Source organism: Hyperolius riggenbachi, chromosome 5 (assembly GCF_040937935.1).
Source record: "Hyperolius riggenbachi isolate aHypRig1 chromosome 5, aHypRig1.pri, whole genome shotgun sequence".
NCBI lineage: Eukaryota > Metazoa > Chordata > Amphibia > Anura > Hyperoliidae > Hyperolius > Hyperolius riggenbachi.
Genome location: NC_090650.1, coordinates 30004041 through 30025635, shown reverse-complemented (window position 1 = coordinate 30025635; position 21595 = coordinate 30004041). Strand labels below are relative to the sequence as shown.

The following is a 21595-nucleotide window of genomic DNA, read 5'->3' as shown; positions in this document are numbered from 1 at the left end:
AGGTGGCCTTGGCCTAAATCCGGCCCTGTATATACATACTCTGTATTAAATGCTAAAATCAATGATTGAACGTTTTTTAACCTTGGAGGAGCCGTGGAGCCAAAAAGCCTAAGAAGTTAGCCTTTAACATTGTGAGTACTGCCAGCGATTTGTGCTTATTGGTTTAGACTGCTGGTTAGTTGAGTTCCGGATAACCAGGACTCAACTGTGTTTATATTCCTGCTTTTAAACCTTTTATATTTTGTTTATTTGCTAGTGTATATTAATGACCCGAGGCAAAGCTACCTAAGCAGGCTTGGTCCGCCCATGATGCCAAGTGAGGTGACTTCCTCAGGCAGCAAAAGTCTGGGGGAAGCATAAGACAGAAACAGGAAGTGAAGAGAGTGCCTGGCCTGGCCAACAGCTATAACGTGCGGTGCAAATTGTCGGGTTCTGTGGGACCATTCCAATTTGGGGGGACACCCTCACAAGTTTGTCTCAGGGAGCAAACAATCTAGAATTGCACAGTACCTAAGGTAGGTACGGAGGTAGGTTCATGCTGGATCCACTTACCTCTGTGTGTTGTTCAATCCTCTCCTTGTTCCCCCCAACCCTGTAATCATTCCTTGAAAATTTTGACTTTCCGCTAAAGTCAAATTTACAGACAGGAAGAGGCGGGCTTGCGGTAATGTTGCCTCTGATCACCCTCCCATTTCCTGACCGCCATGACAGCTGGTCCGCCATAGGGTCTTCTAATCAACAGCTTAATCTTATGCCAAATCAGGGACGACAGTTAGGTTTAAAAACTTTTTTATTAGGATTCTTCTCCTTTTTTATTGTTTTTTGTATTTTACAGTATTTCCAAAAAAAGTCGGGTGAAAGTACAAAAAAATTCAGCTGCGCACAGCGAAGGTTTATCGTCATCTTGTCTTATAAGAAATTACACATGGCAGTAGTACAAGGGCACGTGGCCGACTCAAGCGGAAACGGAAACACGCAGGGCACACACGCCAAACAACACGCATTACATGTCAAATGTTCATCTACTTCTCTTAGTGGGGGGAAGGGGCGCTGGAGGCGGAGCAGCTCTCTCTCCGTGACGTCATTTCCGGCCGTCTCTCACATCACCAGAGATGAAATGTTGTCGGTTTATATTGTACAAAGAGGAAACATTTCCCTAAGAACAACCCTACTAGGTTAGTAAAGAGTGTTATGTGTATAATCACACACAAACGGCACAAGCTAACTTCCTGTCAGCTGACTTCCATACCCAATGGGAAGCCTACCTTTAGCTGAAAACTGACATTAGCTTGGTTTCGAGTTGCACACTATTTCCATCCAAACTCAGAATACCCCGGTTGTTAGTCACTAGTCGAGATCCTCAAAAAAAAAATCAACTAATGTGCAAATTCAGGTTTCACAGGAATCGGATTCCACAAATCAACAGATTAATAGTTAGTTTCCAAATAACTAACCAACCCTATATTTGATTGGCCCCTACAAAAGTGCAGTACCGCCCATGTAAGTATCAGTTACCTGTTGAACTGAAATTTGTATATTAGTGGAATCTTTTGCTCATCACTAGTTGCTAGGCAACACCCTGTCAACCATTCATTTGTAAGCATCCAGCAGTGCCCAGTTTCCTGTCAGCTCTCTGTTATACCAAACTGTTCCATAACAGCAACATACAGACCAGAAGGTCTGTGCCGAGATTTACCGATGCCAGTGGGAATCTATTTTATTTAACTTTACTTATAAACAAGTATTCTGCCCTCCACAAATACTGCGGCTATTTTGACTATCGTACCGTCACAGCCATGTTGTATGGTCTCATTATTGGCCAGTCTGAAAACCACAAATTCGAGACAAGGTTCCTTTACCCGAAAGGACCGCTCTGCGTTCATCTTATCAGTTATTTATACATCTATCCAGGCTTCCTATCAGGGAAAGAGGATTACTGTAGGATAAGACGGGGGAGACTAAGGACTTTATACTCTCGTAAGGTAACATGACTGGTGAGCACAGATTATAGAGAACAGCTTACCGTGTCCTCGAAAACATCTATCCTACTCTATAGCTCAATGCAGGCCTTCAGTGTTGAGACTGCCAATATCTACTAGAAGGTAAAGATGCTTTGCTGGGCTAATATAGACAGTTTGTACTTGCCCTTTAAGGAAATGTTTGCACAAGTTGGCAAACAAGACTCCTACAAAATGGATTCTTCATCTTGACCAATTTAGTGGCTTGCACAAGATGCCACTTTACCGGTTGTGAAGAGAACTTGAGAACTTCAAACTTTCAAGAGTCGAAGCACGACCTTCGGTAATAATCAATATGATTGTTAAATACCTAGGACAAAGTGCACCAGTCATAACCAATGAAAAGCTTCAAAGGAGGCCTCAAGTTAAAAAGCATTTTTTTGTCATTTGGTTTTCAGAAGATCAAATTCTGAATGTGGCAGCTTTCTGGAGCTCAGTGACCCATGCGGGCTGTGTGAAGCAGAGCAGGATCATCCACCAGGCAACCTAGGCTGGTGCATGGTGCCTAGTGGAGTCAAGGGGCCCACCTAACACTTTCTTTGACCTCTCTTCACTTCAGCTTACCAAAAGGACCACAAGAGGGCCGCAAACCTTGCCTAGGGCCACATTACATCCATCTCTGATGTGAAGTGATGCAGACACACCCTGGCATAAGAATTAAAGCTCAACTAAACAGTACGGTAAATAAGTCAAATTTTGAACGATGTCATGTTCATTATTGTAAATTGTATTACCTTGGGAAGCAAACTTTTCAGAGTGAAAAATCCTTAGTGTAGCTTTGCTTGGCGCACCTCTCTATATAGACTTAAAGGACTCCCAAGGTGAAAATAAACTAATAAAAAAAATCAACTATTGTATCTATCTTCCTTCTCCTAAAATTACTTTTTAAGATATTCCACAGCTTTATTTCATGTTTAAATCTACTTTTTAAGTTTTAACTGTTTTATTGTTTTTGCTCAATGACACATTCTTGCCAGAGTATGCCAGAGCTAAAATCTATGAACTATTATCTATGAACCCTTTTTATCTCTTTCCTGCCCTCAGAAGCTATTTTCTGCTAGGAAAGTGTTTTATAGTTGGAGTTTCTTATATGTGACGGTCACACTGTAGTCACTTCCTGTCTGAGTCAGGACTGAGTCAGCCACTTACATATCTGATATTTAACTCTTTCAGGCAGAGAAAGAAAAAAAAGGAGCACAGCATAGTTATTTGTGTGCTAGGCACTGTACATACCCATGTCTATCTCATCATGTCACATGTCACCTCGGGTATCCTTTAAGACATTGCCAGCCTGTTATCAGAGAAGGTCTTGCAGTTGTTTACGCCTACTTCCTGTGAACTACAAAGTCCCTCCTCTGTTGTTCTTCCTAGCTTGCCTGTCATATGGACACACCCTGAACTGATGCTCCCAACAGATTTATCAGTGGAAGCAAGTTATATTGCCTTGCAAATATATCTGTCCACTACCACCGGTATTCTCTCCAGCACCTTGCTTCACCGAACCATGTAAATGTGTTTATCCTGACCGCTGGTAAAATTTGTCCCTGCGCTATTAGAATTTGCCTTGTTCAATTCTGGGAATAACTCCCAAGGTTAGGAACTAATAGGTGATAAACTGTAGCACAGGCACTTCGGAAGGACAGAGTTAAAAGTAGACAATGGCCAAGGGATATAATGCATTATTGAATATTTTTTTCCACTGGAGGCCTTATGAATATAGGTCATAGGATAATGGGTGAGTATCGCTCAGCAGCCACAGGCAGATACAAGGGAAGTATTGTAAATTAGCTTCCAGGCACACAATAATACTTAGCTAGAGCATGTCCATTATTCATACCAGATCAGATATACGGTGTCTTCTATATATATCCCTATATTAATAGACTTTTTATTACCGGTAAAAGATTTGCTATTGTGTTATTATAGCAGGCATATTCTCACAGTTAGCATCCCCTGTCAGGTTCTCTTTCCCTTAAAGCGGATCCGAGATGAAAAACTAACTATAACAAGTAACTTGTCTATATATCTTATCTAAAGTTTAGATAGTTTACACAGCAAATATAGCTGCAAACAGCTTCAATAGAATATGATTATTTATTCTTGTGATACAATGAGGGCAGCCATGTTCTGTTTGTCACATTGTCACAGGCTGAGGGCTGGAGATGCTACCAGCTTGCCTGTGTGTAAATTCAGTCCCCTCTCCTCCTCCCTCCTCCCCTCTGCCTCTGAAATCAATGGCTAGTAACCTCCTCCTCCTCCTGCCCAGACTGAGCTCCCATAAGCCCTTGCTACAGTGCCAAGGCACAAAAGGAGCTGTGGGGAATTAGATTATTAAAACAAAACAAAAAAAGTATTTGGCTTGAGGAATGCCCTATAAACTATATGATAGGAACACAATTATGCAATGAGTAAAAGTTTATCTCGGATCCACTTTAAGCAATTTAAGTATCTACGGCAGTTAAAGGGAACAGATTTTTTTTTTTTGCTTTTTTTAGCTTAATGGAACTAAACCACAAACCAGAGAACATGTTCTGTGGCGGAGACCATCTAAATTTAGGATTTTAGGATCCTCCTGTCCAATAAGAGGTATTCCGATTTATATTAAAGCATAAGGTTTCAGATACTGGAAGAGCTCTCCTTAAAAAATTTATTTGATTTATTAATAACTTATTGATGGACTGTCACGATCCTGTAAAGTACAGGAAAGGCTCATCGTCCCGCACTCCGCCTTAATGGAGTCATATTTCCATTGTTAGTTCCCACATAAGAAACTTGTAGAACTAAAACAGCCCGATTAAATGTATAGTATGGTTTCAATAAAGTGGCTAGAAAGAAAGTCATCACTGCAAAGGGTAAGTGTATCATAAACAGGCGCTGATCAAAGCTGAGCGTGGGCTCAGTTGTCCACCAATATTTTTTTTTTCTGATAAATAAAATGGAACCAATAATCCATTTCAAAGAAAAAAATGCAACATGGGTCTAAAGGAAGGATTTTCTGGATGAACAAAATGGCAACATAGACACCTCATCTGCCCTGGAGGACACTTCAGAAACTGGACAACGGCTGGTACCAGAAAGTGAGAAACACAAAAAAGTTCTACCTCCTTCAGCTTGTCAGGATCAGTGAAACTGAGTTTCCCCATCACATTTTTTCTCTACATTAAACCACGTAAATGTTTCCTCTTTGTACTGACGCAGAAGCCTAATTCTTCCCATACATTGTACACCGGATGCGGCCTGTCTTCACCTCCATAACACGGGTTCATCTTTCTGCATATCTCTGTACAAAATACACCAAAGCATGCCAGGGGCAGGGGGCACATTAGAGGGGTGGTGTGGCTATGAAAGAAGAAACCCCTCGCAGTGCTGGAGAGGGCTGTGATCCGTCCTACCACCACCCCCTTCAGCACTGGAGAAGCTTAGAAAAAATGGCGCATTCATCTTCCGCCAGTTTCATCTGCTTATAGTTCTCCTCATGTTAAGTTGTTAAGGACACAGTTGACATCCACAATGTCTGGATCCCCTTTACTGCACTCGTGCTTGGGCGAGAGAGAGTTCTGTATGTTAAAGGGTTCCTCGTCCTTCAGGCAAGCCTTGGGCAGATCTTGGACCTTCTGAGGAGCATTGGGATCCTCCTGGAAAACAGATGGTAACTGTGAGCTGCATAACACACCAAAGAAGGGTTGATGAGAACCCATGGCAGTCCCCCAAAAATTGCCAATCATGCACATTCCACAACATTTTTATGAAGAGCTGAAATAATATACATCTAGGTATCTGATGGAATACAAACCTGCTACATATCTGAAGGAAGATACAGTCGATACAGTCATGTGAAAACGTAAGCGCACTATGAGTAAAGTTCTTATTTATTTTAATGAACTTGGATAGAATATTTTCTCTTAAGTAAATGAGGTGATTAAAAACTGTATTCAACAAACAATTAAAGAGATATGCAATTCCCTACTGTGGTAAAACTGGATACACCCTGGGATCCAATACTTGGTATTTCCCGGCTTAGAAACAGCCACAAGTAGGTGGTTGTTATAACTGCCTACCAATCACTGACTTCAATAGTTCGATTTGTACCATTCTTCCAAATAGATTTTTTTGGATGTGCTATGCTTGGAGGGGTTTTTGTATGCACAGCAAATTTCAAATCACCCCACAGAATCCTAATAGGCTTTAGATTCAGATTTTGCCTTGAAATTTCCAGGACCTTCCATTTTTATCCTTTTTTTTTTTTTTAGCCATTTTTTGGTGGATTTACTGAAAAGTTTAGGCCTCGTTTCCACTAGGGCCAAAACGCTCTGTTTTCCCATAAATGAAAATCACTGTAAGGATCTGCACAACTCTGAGAAAGGCCAAATGGTGGGTAGATGACTAGGTCACTGCATCTCCAAACAGCAGGTCAAAGATTGCCCTAGCTGTGCATAGTCCTGGCTAATCTCAGAGGGGACTGGGAGCACGCACAAGATGTTGGGGGTGCTGCTATTATCACTACTCTCTATAAAGACTCATCTGTAAGAAAACGTCTGCAGACTGCGGATCTGAAAGGATTGCTGAGAATACAACTTCGTGTAAAAAGAGTGCCAGAGATCGCCTCTAGTAGAATGTCAGTAAAATTACCGTAATTAAGTGTTACTACTTAATTCTGATGGTAAAATATCTGTAATCTTTACCAATATTTTACTATTACCTAACCCTACTCTCAAACAGAACCCTACCTCTACCGATGCCTAACACTAAGACCCCCCTGGTGGTTCCTAACCTCAACAACCCCCCCCCCCCCTTTCCCATGGTGCCTAACCTTAAAGAGACTCCGTAACAAAAATTGCATCCTGTTTTTTATCATCCTACAAGTTCCAAACGCTATTCTAATGTGTTCTGGCTTACTGCAGCACTTTCTGCTATCACAGTCTCTGTAATAAATCAATGTATCTTTCCCTTGTCAGACTTGTCAGCCTGTGTCTGGAAGGCTGCCAAGTTCTTCAGTGTTGTGGTTCTGCTATGAATTCTCCCTTCCAGGCCCCTCTATGCACACTGCCTGTGTATTATTTAGATTAGAGCAGCTTCTCTCTTCTCTCTTATCTTTTACAAGCTGGATAAATTGTCCTCTGAGCTGGCTGGGCTTTCACATACTGAGGAATTACAGACAAAGGCAAAGCTGTTTGCAGGAAGAAAAGAGAAGCCTGAAACTTCAGTGCATGAGAACTGCAGGGGGAAAGAAACACACAAATGATCTTTTGAGATTCAAAAGGAAGGCTGTATACAGCCTGCTTGTGTATGGATGTATTTTCTATGTGTGGACATACTGTACATCAACCTACTTCCTGTTTTGGTGGCCATTTTGTTTGTTTATAAACAAACTTTTTAAAACTGTTTTTAACCACTTTTAATGCGGCGAGGAGCGGCGAAATTGTGACAGAGGGGAATAGGAGATGTCCCCTAACGCACTGGTATGTTTACTTTTGTGCGATTTTAACAATACAGATTCTCTTTAAAGTAAACCAGTAAGGAAAAAAATCTCCCTTACGGGGTACTCACCTCTGGAATAGGAATCCTCTGGATCCCTAAGAGGCTTCCCCCGCACACCCCTTATACTGCTAGGACCCCCGAACAGTGGCACTCGGGCACTGGGGGAAATAGCCAAGTCCGATCAGGAGTGGTCCGCAGGAACCTGAGCAGCAGGCAGGGAGGAGCATACTGTTTGGATACCAAACTTTGGGGGGACAGCACTGGATCGGGGGTGCTACGGAGGACAAGGGAAGCCTCATTAGTATCCAGAAGCTTCCCTCTTTCAGAGGTAAGTACCCCTTAGATGCCCTTTTTTTCACTACAGGTTCTCTTTGGTGGGTTTGGGAGTCCCAGGTGGAGGCAGGGCCCGGGGCCCCCTTCTGCCATGTGCATCAGTGTTTGTGTTTTCCTTTTTGCATCTTCCAGTATGCAGATGCAGGTTAGTGTAGGGAGGGGGTATTGAGAGGTTTACCTGCACGTGGTGCCCCCTACTGGTCACATAGTCTACAATTATAGGCGATTGAACCCTCTCACCTGCTTTTTGCTGAACCTATACAGCTCCTGCTAGATTTACTACAGACAAGGGTGTACAATATTACACTTGATTGGCTGACTGGCTGTCTTTGAACCAATATAAAATGGCAGATCGATGGCTGGGGAGTGAGCATTTGCTTCTCTTGTGTTTTGCACTACTAAAGTATCCGGGAACGCTTTAACAAAGCAAGTAAAGCAAACAAGAAATTACAAAACAGGTCTGTGGGGTAGACAAGACAAGACCAATAACATTTATACAGCGCTTTGCTCCTGGCGGACTCAAAACGCTAGAGCTGCAGCCACTAAGGGCTGGTTCAGATGGACATTACATTCAAACCACGCTAGCTTTTGCGAAGCCTTCAAAGCTAGCGGTCCCTGCACTGCTTTCCCACGAGACGTGATGCCGGGATCTACCGCCGGGCTTTCATGAAAGCCTGCAAATGTCGATGCGGAAGGCTCCCATTCACTTGAATGAGACAGCGATAGATCCCAGTAAACGTCCCGTCTAAACGCTGGCGGTAAACGACAGGAAACCGTCCGTGTGAACCAGCCCTTTGGCGCGCTCAGTAGGCAGTAGCAGTGTTAGGAAGTCTAGCCCGAGGACTCCTTACTGAATAGATGCTGGCTTACTGAAAGACATGGACAATCTACAAGCCACCCAGTGCTGAGGACCTGCAAGTCCGGGCAAGCTGTCTGGAAACTAGGGAATGCATTCCTTGCAGTAATGCCATCATAATAGACACAGACAAGACAAATAGCATTTATATAGTGCTTTTCTTCTTAAAGCGCCAGAGCTGCAGCCACTAGGGTGCACTCTATAGGCAGTAGCAGTGTTAGGAAGTCTTGCCAAAGGGCTCCTACTGAATAGGTGCTGGCTTGCTGAACAGGAAGAGCTGAGATATGAACCCTGGTCTCCTGTGTCAGAGGCCCTTAACCAGCACACTATCCACTACGCAGAGCACTACATACACGCTGTGCACACATGAAGTTGTACTTACACTTGCACTCATTTTCAGTTTATTATTTTTCACACCGGATACGTTAATTACTGCAGTCAATGAGAGAAAAACATCATAAAAATAAGGTCTGCGCCAGCAGAGTAAAAGCAAAGGGGCGCTACCTAAGCTAAGCCAGCAGAATGCACCAGTGAGGGCAGAAGACGCCAGCTCTGCTCAGCGAAAGCACCAGCAGCTGATAGCGCTAAACCAGTGGCGGTTACTGCAGCGTCTCTACAGTCTACATAGCTGGTAACAGCAGCACAGAGTATATCAGGACAGGAGGGTTATATAGCAGAAGGAGCACAGAGTATATCAGAGGTGATAGTAAAGCAGTTTTTAGGTATAGGCATATCAGGCTGATGCCTAGGGTGAAATCTGCAGCAGGAGGGCACCACAGAGCTATTCTTAGCACACTGTGGTTTATGGCATTGTTACACTTATTAACTGGTAGTTCCATCAAAGAAGGGATGGATGGTAATTTTAAAACCTAAGTACTGCTGATTAGCATAACAAAGTGATGTCCTTATTGTCCTATAGGCAGTGTAATGTATTCCTGGTGATCTCTTATAGGCAGTGTAATGTGCTCTCTACTGCTGTGATGCTGGAGAAGTCTGCAGAGCCAGTTCTGCTCTATCAGAGATGGACAGAGTGAGTGCAATAAGCTGAGGCTGGGAGCACACTCATATGTCGGTTTTCTGTATGCGTTTTCTGCACACCACGGGCTTGATTCACTAAACCGTGATAATTCAAATATCACACCTTATGCAAGATATCACACCTTATCAAAGTTAACATGCCTTATCAGAGTAGCATAGCGAGCGCTAGGAACCCGCAGGGGCTCAGGGCAGGACCATTGCCAATTAGCAGGCATAAGGTCGTAGCACTCGCTATGCTACTCTGATAAGGTGAGATATCTTTGATAAGGTGTGATATCTTGCATAAGGTGTGATATTTCAATTATCACGGTTTAGTGAATCAAGCCCCATGTGTATCTGTATGTGTGAAAACTTTCAGTGTTTTGCAGGGGGGCCCAGTGATTTCTAGTTACGCCCCTGCTAGCAAAGCTTTATATTGTCACGCATCTGCTGGCCCAAAGACGTTGCCCAAATGCTCCCGCACCAAGGTTCAGAAAAGGTTCAATCAAAGATCCACATTGAACTAAACAAAGGACTGAATGGATTGAGAAGCTCGATGAAACATCAGATCAATATGCTGCTATCCTACAAGAAAATGATCAACCAGACACAAAGTATTTTTCAAAACAACAACAAAAATGCCACATGAGCTGCGTGGCGTCGCGACTGCCTCAGAAAACCTCAAGAACATCGCAAAAGCAGTCTGTTGATATGACAGAAAAAGGTTAATTACATTAAAAAGCGTAATGTCTGCATATTAAGCCCAGTCAGTTCACTCAAACGGTGATTGCTATCCCCAGGCCCTTCTTCCCGCCTAAAGCCCGGCTGTGGTTGCCTAGCAACTGCCATCTCTGCACAAAACGCTCCAGTGAGCACCGTGTCCTCCCCTCCCCCCACGAGTGCTCTTTATTCCGACCCCGGGAACGATTCGTGCAGATAACGAATGCACTCTGATCTCACTGACATTCCAGATGTACGGCCTCTGCAGTGTGTCCAACAATGACTGTGGAAATCATATCAGGTATGTAGCGGGGTGTGGTATCTGTGCCGGGCCGAGCGGAGGAACAACAACCCAAAAGGTGCCTGTCTGGCAAGCCAGGTCCATGCAGATCAGAGCAGAAAAGTGGACAGATTTTAGGATAAGAACATTCTGCAGTTTAAAAACAAAATGTGAGCTTAGAATGGTAAAAATATTCAGCTGGTCAGACAGAAGTCAGAATCTTTATAAGGCCTCGTTCACATCGACACAGAATGAATGTGCACGATTGCACGTCGTCTGCACTGCTGTGGGCTGCTGAACCCACTCACTACAGTGAATGGGTCAGCTCTGTGTTTGGCTAAAAAATGCATGCAGCAGTGGGACAGAGCAGCGCATATGATCTGAACGGCAGAAATGCTGCCCATGCACTTGACTTGTTTCATTCTTGCATGTCGCATACCATACGAACAGCCAAAATGTGCATGGCAGCACGTATAGTGGGAACAAGGCCTTACTCGTTAAAACCTTGATGCACACATTATGTCATATTCACTAATAATAACACATCAACAACATTTTGCACAGTTCAAAAGTTTAGGGGTGCAGTATCTGCGCCATTTTAGAATGTAAGCTGTTATGAGTAGGACCCTCATACCGCCTGTCCCATACTAGAGTGTACACTGTTATGAGTAGGACCCTCATACCGCCTGTCCCATACTAGAGTGTACACTGTTATGAGTAGGACCCTCATACCTCCTGTCCCATACTAGAGTGTAGACTGTTATGAGTAGGACCCTCATACCGCCTGTCCCATACTAGAGTGTACACTGTTATGAGTAGGACCCTCATACCGCCTGTCCCATACTAGAGTGTACACTGTTATGAGTAGGACCCTCATACCTCCTGTACCATACTAGAGTGTAGACTGTTATGAGTAGGACCCTCATACCTCCTGTCCCATACTAGAGTGTACACTGTTATGAGTAGGACCCTCATACCGCCTGTCCCATACTAGAGTGTAGACTGTTATGAGTAGGACCCTCATACCTCCTGTCCCATATTAGAGTGTACACTGTTATGAGTAGGACCCTCATACCGCCTGTCCCATATTAGAGTGTACACTGTTATGAGTAGGACCCTCATACCTCCTGTCCCATACTAGAGTGTAGACTGTTATGAGTAGGACCCTCATACCTCCTGTCCCATATTAGAGTGTAGACTGTTATGAGTAGGACGCTCATGTCTCCTGTTCCATACTAGAGTGTAAGCTACCATGAATAGGACCCTCATACCTCCTGTCCCACACGAGAGTGTAAGCTGCTATGAGTAAGACTATCACAACCTCTGCCTCAGAATAGAGTGTAAGCTGTTTTGAGTAGGACCCTCATACCTCATGTCCCGTGCTAGAATGTAAGCTGTTATGAATAGGAGCCTCATAGCTCATGTCCCATACTCGAGTCTAAGCAGTTATGAGGAGGACCCTCATACCTCCTGTCCTATACTAGAGTGTAAGCTGCTATGAGTAAGACCCTCTTACTGCCTGTCCCATACTAGAGAGTGACCTGTTTTAACTTTTGAGTAGGAACTTTACATCTCCTGTCCCATACTAGAGTGTAGGCTGTTATTATGAGTAGGACCCACATACCTCCCTTTCCCCTGTTACGAGTGTAAGCTGGGATGTGCAGAACCTTATACTTCCTGTCCCGTTAAGGTTTAAACTATTATGAGCAGGACCTTCATATCTCCCTAAACCTGTTAGAACATACATGTCAAACTCCGTCCCGTGGGCCAAATCTGGCCCTCAGAGCCATTAAATTTGGCCCTAAAGTGATTTCCCCACTTTTATTATGTAAGGCCCACTCTAGACCACCAGGCAAGCTATTTGGGAGGTGTAGCCCTAGATCTCCAGGGAAGCCATATGGGGAGGGAGGGGGAAAGCACTACATATCAGGGAGCTGTATAGGGAAGGCAGGGGGGGGGGGGGGGTCACTACACACCATGGAACTGTATAGGGGAGGATGGGGGCCTCTAGGCACCAGAGAACTGTATAGTGAAGGATTGGGAGCCTCTAGACACCAGGGAACTGTATAGGGAAGGGGGGGGCCACTAGACACCAGGGAACTGTATAGGGGTTGTAGGGTAATCATTAGACATCAGGGAACTTTATAAGGGAGGAAGATGGCCAGTAGACATTGAGGTTGGCCCACGACTTGGTCCCAGTGTACAATTTAGGCCCACTTTGTATTTGAGTTTGACATCCCAGTGTTAGAATATAAGCTGTAATGGGCAGAACCTCCTATTACCCATTAAAGGGTCAGCCCTTGTTTCTTGTTTCACAGTAAGATTTCTACTCTTTGTACAGAAATAGAGGCATTATGGGCACCGTGTGATCACAAACTCATCCGTTCACAATAATAATAATTTGTATAACACTTTTCTCCTGTCAGACTCAAAGCGCTCCAGAGCTGCAGCCAACAAGGGCGTGCTAAAGGGGCCACCGTGCAGTGTTCGAAAGTCTTGCCTTGAACGCCTTAATGAAAAGGTACTGACACTAGCCAGGATTCAAATCCTGGTCTTTCATGTCAAAGGCAGAGCCCTCTAAAGAGAAAACGTGACCAAGAGTTGAACTTCATACCAATCAGCAGCTGATAACGCCTTTCCCATTAAAAATATTTTCCTTTTCTTAAATGGATCATCAGGGGGCTCTGTATGGCTGATATTGTGGTGAAACTCCTCCCACAGTGTGATGTCAGGACCATGGTGCAGACATCACACTGTGGGAGCCTTGTTGCATTGTGGGAAATAACAGCTGTTTCCACTTGCCAAAACATTATCATCTCTTTCCCCTGACATCACCTGCCAGCAGTAAAAATGTCACCATGTGATACATGTCAGAATGTAAATCAGGGAGAGGAAAGATTTTGCAATAGGAAAACACTGACTAAATCATTTATACATAATTATTGTCAAAATTAAGCACTTTTGTTCATTACGTTAATTTTTACTGGAGTTCCTCTTTAACAAGTACACTCTCCGGTCACTACATTATCTCCTCACTGCCGGTGCTCTTGTGTCTGCTCATGTCACTCTAAAGCTGGCCACTAACGGTCCAATTTCTAGCGAAAAATCGTTTGAGCGATCAGAAATTCTGATCGGATTGGTTGTAAATAATCTCCATTGGTGGACACAATCGATTATGAACGAGTGAAAAAAAATGTCGCCCGAATGAATTTTCGTCGAACGAAAATTTGGATTTTCATGGTGGTGGTGATAGATAGGAAGCAATGATTGGTTAGTTGATGGTGTAGTGAACGATTTTTCATCCGATCAGAATTTCTGATCGCTCGAACGATTTTTCACTAGAAATTGGACCGTTAGTGGCCAGCTTTACACAATGTCATATTTAGCATGTGAAGCCTGTGATCTGGTGAACTGGCGGCCGCGGCAGATATGAGACGGGACACTTATCCTGTGTTGGATTCAGGCTCTCTGAAGGAACAGTTGCTCTTTCAGAAGAGAAAAGACAGAATTACCCTAAAGGGAAAATGTTGAGGCACTCTGCCACAGAGATGAATCATCTGTCTGGTATAAAAGGGAAGCTTTCCAGCCAATGTTTAATCTGTGATCTGAGGCATAAACAGATACAGAGTGTCTAGCAATAGAATTCAATATTTGCGTCACGTGCCATCCCTTACTTTTATAGAGTCACACAAGACTGTGGCTTGGAGATTCAGGCAGAGCTGTTCAAAAACAGATGCCTAATCTTCTTCCTATCCCAGTTAGTTAGATCCCAAATATATGTGTTTCAGTCTAATGGCCCATACTCACGGGCTACAATTGTCGCCGCAACCACGTGGCACGCGCGTGTTGCGGCGACAGGTCGCCCGTGAGTATGAGGCGCGCACACCGAACCGTCGCTGCTGCCGCCGCAACTTCGCCGCAACTGTCGCTAGTCCGCGTGTGTATGCAGGCAAGCGACAGCAACCAATAGACAATCCATGGCGCTTCCGGCGAGGGGGAGGATTGTCGGCGACAGCTTGTCGCTCCCGTGTGCTAGCGACAGGCCACAAAAGTAGCCCGTGAGTATGGGCCATAAGAGTGCAAAAGAGGTTAAGTTCCATACACACATTTTGATTGGCCAATTTTACCACCCCCATGTAGTATGGCCAACAGATTTTGAATAGTATGCACATAAGCTATCATACTAAATGGAAGTAGTAACATTGGCTAAACAAAGTTGTATGTATGTACCAGGCTTTAGAACGTCTTCTTTAGAACCGAAGTTTTACTGCTGTCTGTGTCCTTACGAGGAACTTCAGCCTAAACAAACATACTGTCATTAAGTTACATTCGTTATGTTAATTCAAATAGATAGGCAATATAATCTCTTACCCACCCACCCTGTTTTAAAAGAACAGGCAAAGGTTTGTGATTTCATGGGGGCAGCCATCTTTTTGGTTGAAAGGAGGTGACAGGGAGCATGAGACACAGCTCCAACTGTCCTGCATCCTGATCACCCCTCCCAGCTGCGCGCTAGGCAACAAGAACAACAACATCAAAAATCCCATCATGCTTTGCACAGCATCAGGGGAAAAATGCCTGGGCAGATTTCTTGGATGGGGCGGAGATTAGCTTCTGTGCAGCTAAAAATGAGGCTTGGGTAAGAAAAACGTTCTGATGCTGTGAAACTGTTAAAGAAACACCAAGCCTTTTCAGTGCTGCTGAGTAGATTTTAAGCAGTAGAATTACGTCTTCACCGATGGAATCTACGACGTGCTGTGATCACCCCTGGATTCACAGGGATTATATGTATCCGGGTCACCATGATGGTGACCCGGCACACACCTATACTTTGCCTGTGATGTTTTAAAGAGCTTTAATAAATACCTACTTTTTAGATGGTGCGGATCCTTTCAACTGCTGAGTAGATTTTAGTCTGGAGGTTCACCTTAAGGGCTGGTTCACACGGACTTCTGTCAGCGGTTTTTATTGTCATTAAATTGAGTTGTTTCTTTCGCTTCCAAAAGCATCGTGGTTGACCAACTTCTCTCAGAATGATTAGCGTTCATCAAATGACAATAGAATACGCTGGCAGTAGCCAACAAATAATTTGGTTGTATTTTCAAGGCCTCCTGGAGGTATGCGGCTGACAGGAAGTGGACCACAATTCCTCTGGGCCATTAAATCACTATAAAAATGCAAAAGCTTTAACAAATGCTGTTAACCGCTAACAAATGACTTGACTTAATGACATGGCGTTTGAAAGCCAGTTTAATTGCTGAGCCATTTGTGTGCCATTTGCTTCCAGTGTATGCAGGAGTGGTGTCCCTGCTGGATTCTGGCACTGGCAGTCTGCCCTACCCTCTTTCCCTGAAATTAAGACATCCCCTGAAAGTAAGCCCTAGCAGGAATTTAGAACATGCTCGATATAGGTTGCAGGGGGACACCAGCACACCAGGAGGACCCTACAGGTACAAGGGGGACACATGGGTACACAAGAGGTGGATCCAGCAGAGGAAGAGGTGACACAGTGGGGAAGGCAGGAGGACACACAGCACAGGAACTTGTGTGTTCATAGAAATATAAGACATCTCCTGAGAATAAGCCCTAGCACAATTTTGGTGTAAAAATGAATATAAGACACTGTCTGCAAAATAGTAAATACCATAACTTGCTTTATACTGTACATGCAACACTGTATAATAGGCAGCGTAAAAATTGTGGGTATACTGTGAGTTACACAACCTACATAACTTGCTACATGGATTGCATACATTTGCTAAACTTTACATGCACTGTAAAGTTCAGAGACCTGTAGTGAATAAACCACATATGTCAATAAATACACACGTATGAAGCATGTCGCCCAGCAAGGATTGGGACTCACCACGCTAGCGACACCTTCTGTTGCTATGGGGGTGGGGTGGGGAGAGGAAGGCTGACAGAGCGCAAAACGAGTCGCATCACACGGCAGCTGAGGAGAACAGAAAGAACCATTCTCTCAACTAGTATTTGGCCAAGTCAACCTGCCGGGCTGATCGCTGGCCGAGGTGTCTAGAGGAATTGGGTCTGCTGTACATTCTCGGCAGAGGTGGTCGTTATTTTATCCGACTGCTCCAACTGTGGACTGGTGGAATCCAGGGCCGGTTCTACACTTATTGCTGCCTGAGGCAAACTTGTGAGGATGCCCCCCCTAAATTTGGAATGATCGCACAGCACCTGACAATTTACTCTGCTACATTTAATGTTCGCACATGACATGCTGTAACTCAACACAATAACACACAGACTGGCTGTGAGTCTGTGACAAACACACTGCTCACCCTCAGCCACTCCATTCCTCCTCAGTCAGGACAGCAGTGCCACCTCCTCCTTTCTGCTGTGCAATTCAAATGAAACACTGCTGCTCTCCTGCCTCCCCCCTCCTCACTCACTGTCAGACTCCTCACACAGCACAACAAGCTGCTTTTCCCCAACGATGACCTCTTCACTTTGCTCTCCCCCCGCTTCTCCTTCTGCTCTGACTGCATGCTGTAAGTGTAAACACAGTACAAATATGCCGCCCCTGTAATCTCTGCTCCTGATGCAGCAAATGATGAACAGGACTATGTGAACCGGCCCTGGTAGAATCCCAACTCTATAAAGGGTCTTGTAAACTTTTGCAGGCTGGTGAGCATCATTAAGGGCCTTTCCACCCACTCTGGCTTGTGCAAGTTCAATGAACCTCATTCACTTGTGTAATACCGCAGTGATCAGTTGTGCACTATACAATTAAAGGTTGTCATGCAGTGCCGACCACCGCTCTATTGTTTGTTTGGATAATGACATCTTTAAGTATCCGGGCCGATCACGCTGGGTTTCTTAATGAGCAGATGCGACAAAGGCCTCCCCTCCACACTTCCATAAAGATGCCATAGTGCCAACTGTCCTTTCTTCTACTGCTGCAATCTATATAAATGTATAATAATAGGACAATGGTGCGTGTGACAGATAGGGACATTAGCTAAGTGTCAGAGGCACACCGGTTTGGGCACAGGAATGGAGGAACTGGCATATATACAGTTATCAGGGCAGCTTCATCCTATAATCTGTGCCAGAGGCAGCTCCCAGCTCTGCAGCCCTTTATGTGGTTATATCCTTTGTGGATGTCACTCTGGTCCACCATGAACCCAAATATTCGGGGCTTCTCCCTGTTGGCACTGGAGTACTATATATCAGAATCAGAATCAAGTTTAATGGCCAAGTACATGGGTTTGTACATGGAATTGTTTCTAGCACAGACAAGCTCAAGTAGTACACAAGACAAGATATACAGTAATGTAGACTAAACATACATGCGATAGTAGTACAGGAAGACGATGGAGTACCTAGTAGGTCAAGACCACCTATATATATATATATATATATATATGGTATATATACCTCATATGCCCCCCATATAAACGCCATCACCAGCAAACTGGAGACGAAGGTCTCGCTGGAGGAACCACAGCACCATCATTGTGCCAATCACTGCACTCAATCAGTATCAGGGACCTATACGAGGCATATATCGACACCTCCCCATCTTGGGAAGTCATAGGGAAGGGCGTCAGGTTCCACCGGTCGAATGAGGACAGGGATTCGGGATGCGTGGATGAGGAGGGTAGTGTGTGTGCCAGGGGGGTGGACAGGAGAGTGGAGAGGAGGCAGGCACCAGGTGGCCCAAACTGTTTTGTCCAAATGCCGCCCCCTAGATTTTGCCACCTGCATCACGTGATTCATGTGGCTTTATGGTAGGACCGTCCCTGCCTGCATCCCCTCTGATGGCAGCCCTGATCTCATCTACACAATAATTAGAGGATATAGGGGGAAATACAGTATAGAGATATTAGTCACAGTTAGCGGTTAATTTAATTTTTTGCGAAGACTATAAAAGTGCAATCACAAGAAGACAGCACTGGACTCTGATGGCTACAAGAAGAGTACAAGACAATAGGTCATAGGAATGGTCGAGAGAGAGATGGGTGGGAATTACTAGAGTTGGAGTAGAGGACTTACAGGGAAGTGACATATTTGGTTGGGAGGAGTCACTAGGAGATAGGAAAAACATGTGATGGGGAGGAGTTACAGGGAGATTGGGGGTGAGGTTAGAGAAACAAGGGGTGGGACAGTAAAAAGGGGTGGAGTTACACAGAGGTGACACAGCGGAAGTGGAAGAGTTGCAGTAAGTTAGCCAAAAAAAAAATCTGTAGGTGGGAGGGACTTACCGGAGACGACACATGTTGAGAAGTAAAGTTACAAGGAAATTAGTGGGAACAGTAGAAATAGGTGGGGTTACATGAAAGGTGTCACAGTTGGAGGGGAGGGAGTACAAAGAGGTGGGCGGAGCACCTCTTGGGGAGAGATCACAAGGAAATGCTACATGTGGAGAGGTGGAGTTCAAGGCCATTAGTGTGGACAGCAGAGGGAGGGGAGGAGTTACAGACAGCTATATTCGAACTTGTGATTACAACAGTTAGATTTCATGCAGCATTCTCAGGTCACTCGCAGGCAGGGAGATTAGTTGCAGAATTAGTCATTATATTTTTGTAAAAGGATTTTCCACATTCAGCAGAGATCACCAGACAAGTGGAACATCCCTTGAAGTGGGAAGTTAATGGAAACTCTAATACTAAACAGACCCATGCAGAAGCTGGCATTGCATAGAAAGTGGCGCTCTGGAGCCGCCCCTGCAGAGCGAAGAGGAGGAGGCTGGAGGCATGCAGAAGGGGAGACATAAACAGACCAGTTACCTGACAGATAACGTTATCATAGTAAGCCAATGCACGGGCATGGGGGGAGAGGTTAGATGGAGTGTCGCAAAGTTTCCTTACATTTGGGTGAGAGCCTTCCGCTATGGTGGACAGAGAGAAATTATCATTGTGGAGCTCTGATGGAGTCCGGTACCTGCTGGGGAGGGGAGAGGAAGAGGGAGGCGGCAGAGAGGGGAAGGGAGAGAAGGGGAGGAGATGGAAGAGAGATGGGGAATGAGAACATGAGAGTGAGGGGAGGGAGGAGTGCCAGAGCCAGGTAGACGTATAAGGGGGAGATGGGGACGAATAGGGTTGAAGGAAGGGAAAGATTGACAGAGGCAAGTGAGAAGAGAGTGCGAGTAATAGAAGGAGGAGGAAGGGAGACAACGTGTGGAAGAAGAAACAAGAGGAAGAAAAGAGGCAGAAAATGAGTAGAAAGAAGATGAATAAGAAAAGAGGACAGGTAGGGAGGAAGTGAGAGACAAAGTTAGGAGGAGACAAGGTGGAGGTAGAAGGAAGGCGATAGAAGGGCGAGGATGAGATGGGGGGAGGGGAGGAAATAAGTGAAAAGCATGGGAGTAGACAAGGTGGAGGTAGAAGAAGGGAGATAGAAGGTTGAGGATGTGATGGGGTGGGGGGTGGGGAGGGTTGGGGACATAAGAGAAAAACACGGAAGGGGACAAGGTGGAGGTAGAAGGGGGGAGATAGAAGGGTGAGGATGAGATGGGGGGGGGGGGAGGAAGAGAAAAGCATGGGAGTAGACAAGGGGGAGGTAGAAGAAGGGGGGGGGGGAGGGGGGGAGGAAGAAAAAGTTAAAGAGAAATGTGAAGGGTGGGAGAGAAAGGAGTGGGGGGGATGGAAGGAGTGATAGAGAGGAAGGAGGATCGAGATAAGGGGGCAGATGGGCAGGTTGAAGAGGAGGTGAGGTAGAGATAAGAGGATTAATGGGAGGAAAGGGGGGAAGGGAAAGGGGTAAAGAGCAGTAGACAGAGGAAGGGAAGAAATAAGGGAGGGAGAGAAAAAAGGCAATTGGTTACTTCATAGCAAAACCGCAGATTTCACATACATGACATCTGTTTATGAGGCTGTGACCAGTACGATGAGGATGATCTTATTTTCTTTATATCTGTTGTAATACAATCTCAACAGCAAACAAAATAAACCTACTGACTTATGAAAGACATTTCATATAATCAATCGATAGCGGGCGCTATTTCCCTTCTTTGACTACAAATCTCAGATCTTGTAATAGGCGCCTGCGCCCTTTTTTCCTGATCCACCAGAAAAATTATAGGAGGGTAATGTGGATTTTGCTAGGCAGGGAGACGACAGGTATAGGGTTAGGGATCCAAAAATGTATCAAATGGGTAAAGGGGCTTATGGCCCCTTTCCACTTGTGCCGCGCGAGACGCGCAGTGGCACTTCCTGGTCTGCGGGTACGCAGACGAGTCCCATCACCCGTGCCATGCTTGGCTATGGGATACACTGCCTCCCGCACGGAAACATATGGCAATGTCAGCCGAATCGCTAGGGCAAGCAATTCCGCCGGCGGCGACATTATTTCCTATGGCAGAGTTTCCCTGCGCAATTTGCCTGCGGGGAAACTCTGCTGATTCGGCACGAAAAGCGCGCTAGTGGAAACAGGCCCTTACAGTTAGGAAAAAACAGATGGTTTCAAATGCACCACCTGCAGCTGTTGCTCTGAATTCATATACGATAATATTGCACCGCAGGCTGATTCACACAGGAGGACACAACCCTGTTTTCTATATCTGCCAGCAAAGTAAATACAGTATAGAGCCCCATATGCAATTAACTTTTTCTCCTGAGTTATCTCCTAGGAGATACTTTTCACATTCTCTTTAATATAACTTTTAAGCACTTTACAATTGAAAAAGTACCTAAAAGTTGGTGAAAAAGTACTATCAGAATTATTTTCTTGCTTGCTGGTGGTTTAAAGGGCGTTTTATGACAAAGTGTGAAAATATCAGGAGAAAACTCAGGAGAAAAAGTGAATTGCATATGGGCAATATGAGTTGTGTGCAAGCTCAGTTGGTTTACTAAAGGAAAGAAGTTCAGAAATACCCATCTTATCCATGTGGATAAATAATACATCCCTTAATGTATGTCGTGCCATCTT

The 21595-nt window shown here is 44.7% G+C and overlaps 1 protein-coding gene across 5 annotated transcripts in view; it reads right to left on the bottom strand.

The window, feature by feature from the left end:
* Positions 1–772: 772 nt before the first annotated feature.
* CSPG5 (chondroitin sulfate proteoglycan 5) overlaps positions 773–21595 on the bottom strand; it is a 90155-nt gene continuing 69332 nt past the window's right edge. For 2 of the 5 annotated variants that reach the window (XM_068235305.1, XM_068235310.1), the window contains 2 exons: positions 19456–19612; positions 773–5653 (listed from right to left, as the gene is read on the bottom strand). In XM_068235305.1, the coding sequence (XP_068091406.1) occupies positions 5492–5653; positions 19456–19612 (319 nt within the window). In that variant the 3' untranslated portion in view covers positions 773–5491. Of the gene's footprint in view, positions 5654–9067; positions 9118–19455; positions 19613–21595 lie in introns of all 5 variants that reach the window. The other 3 variants (XM_068235309.1, XM_068235306.1, XM_068235307.1) reach the window with 3 other exon arrangements.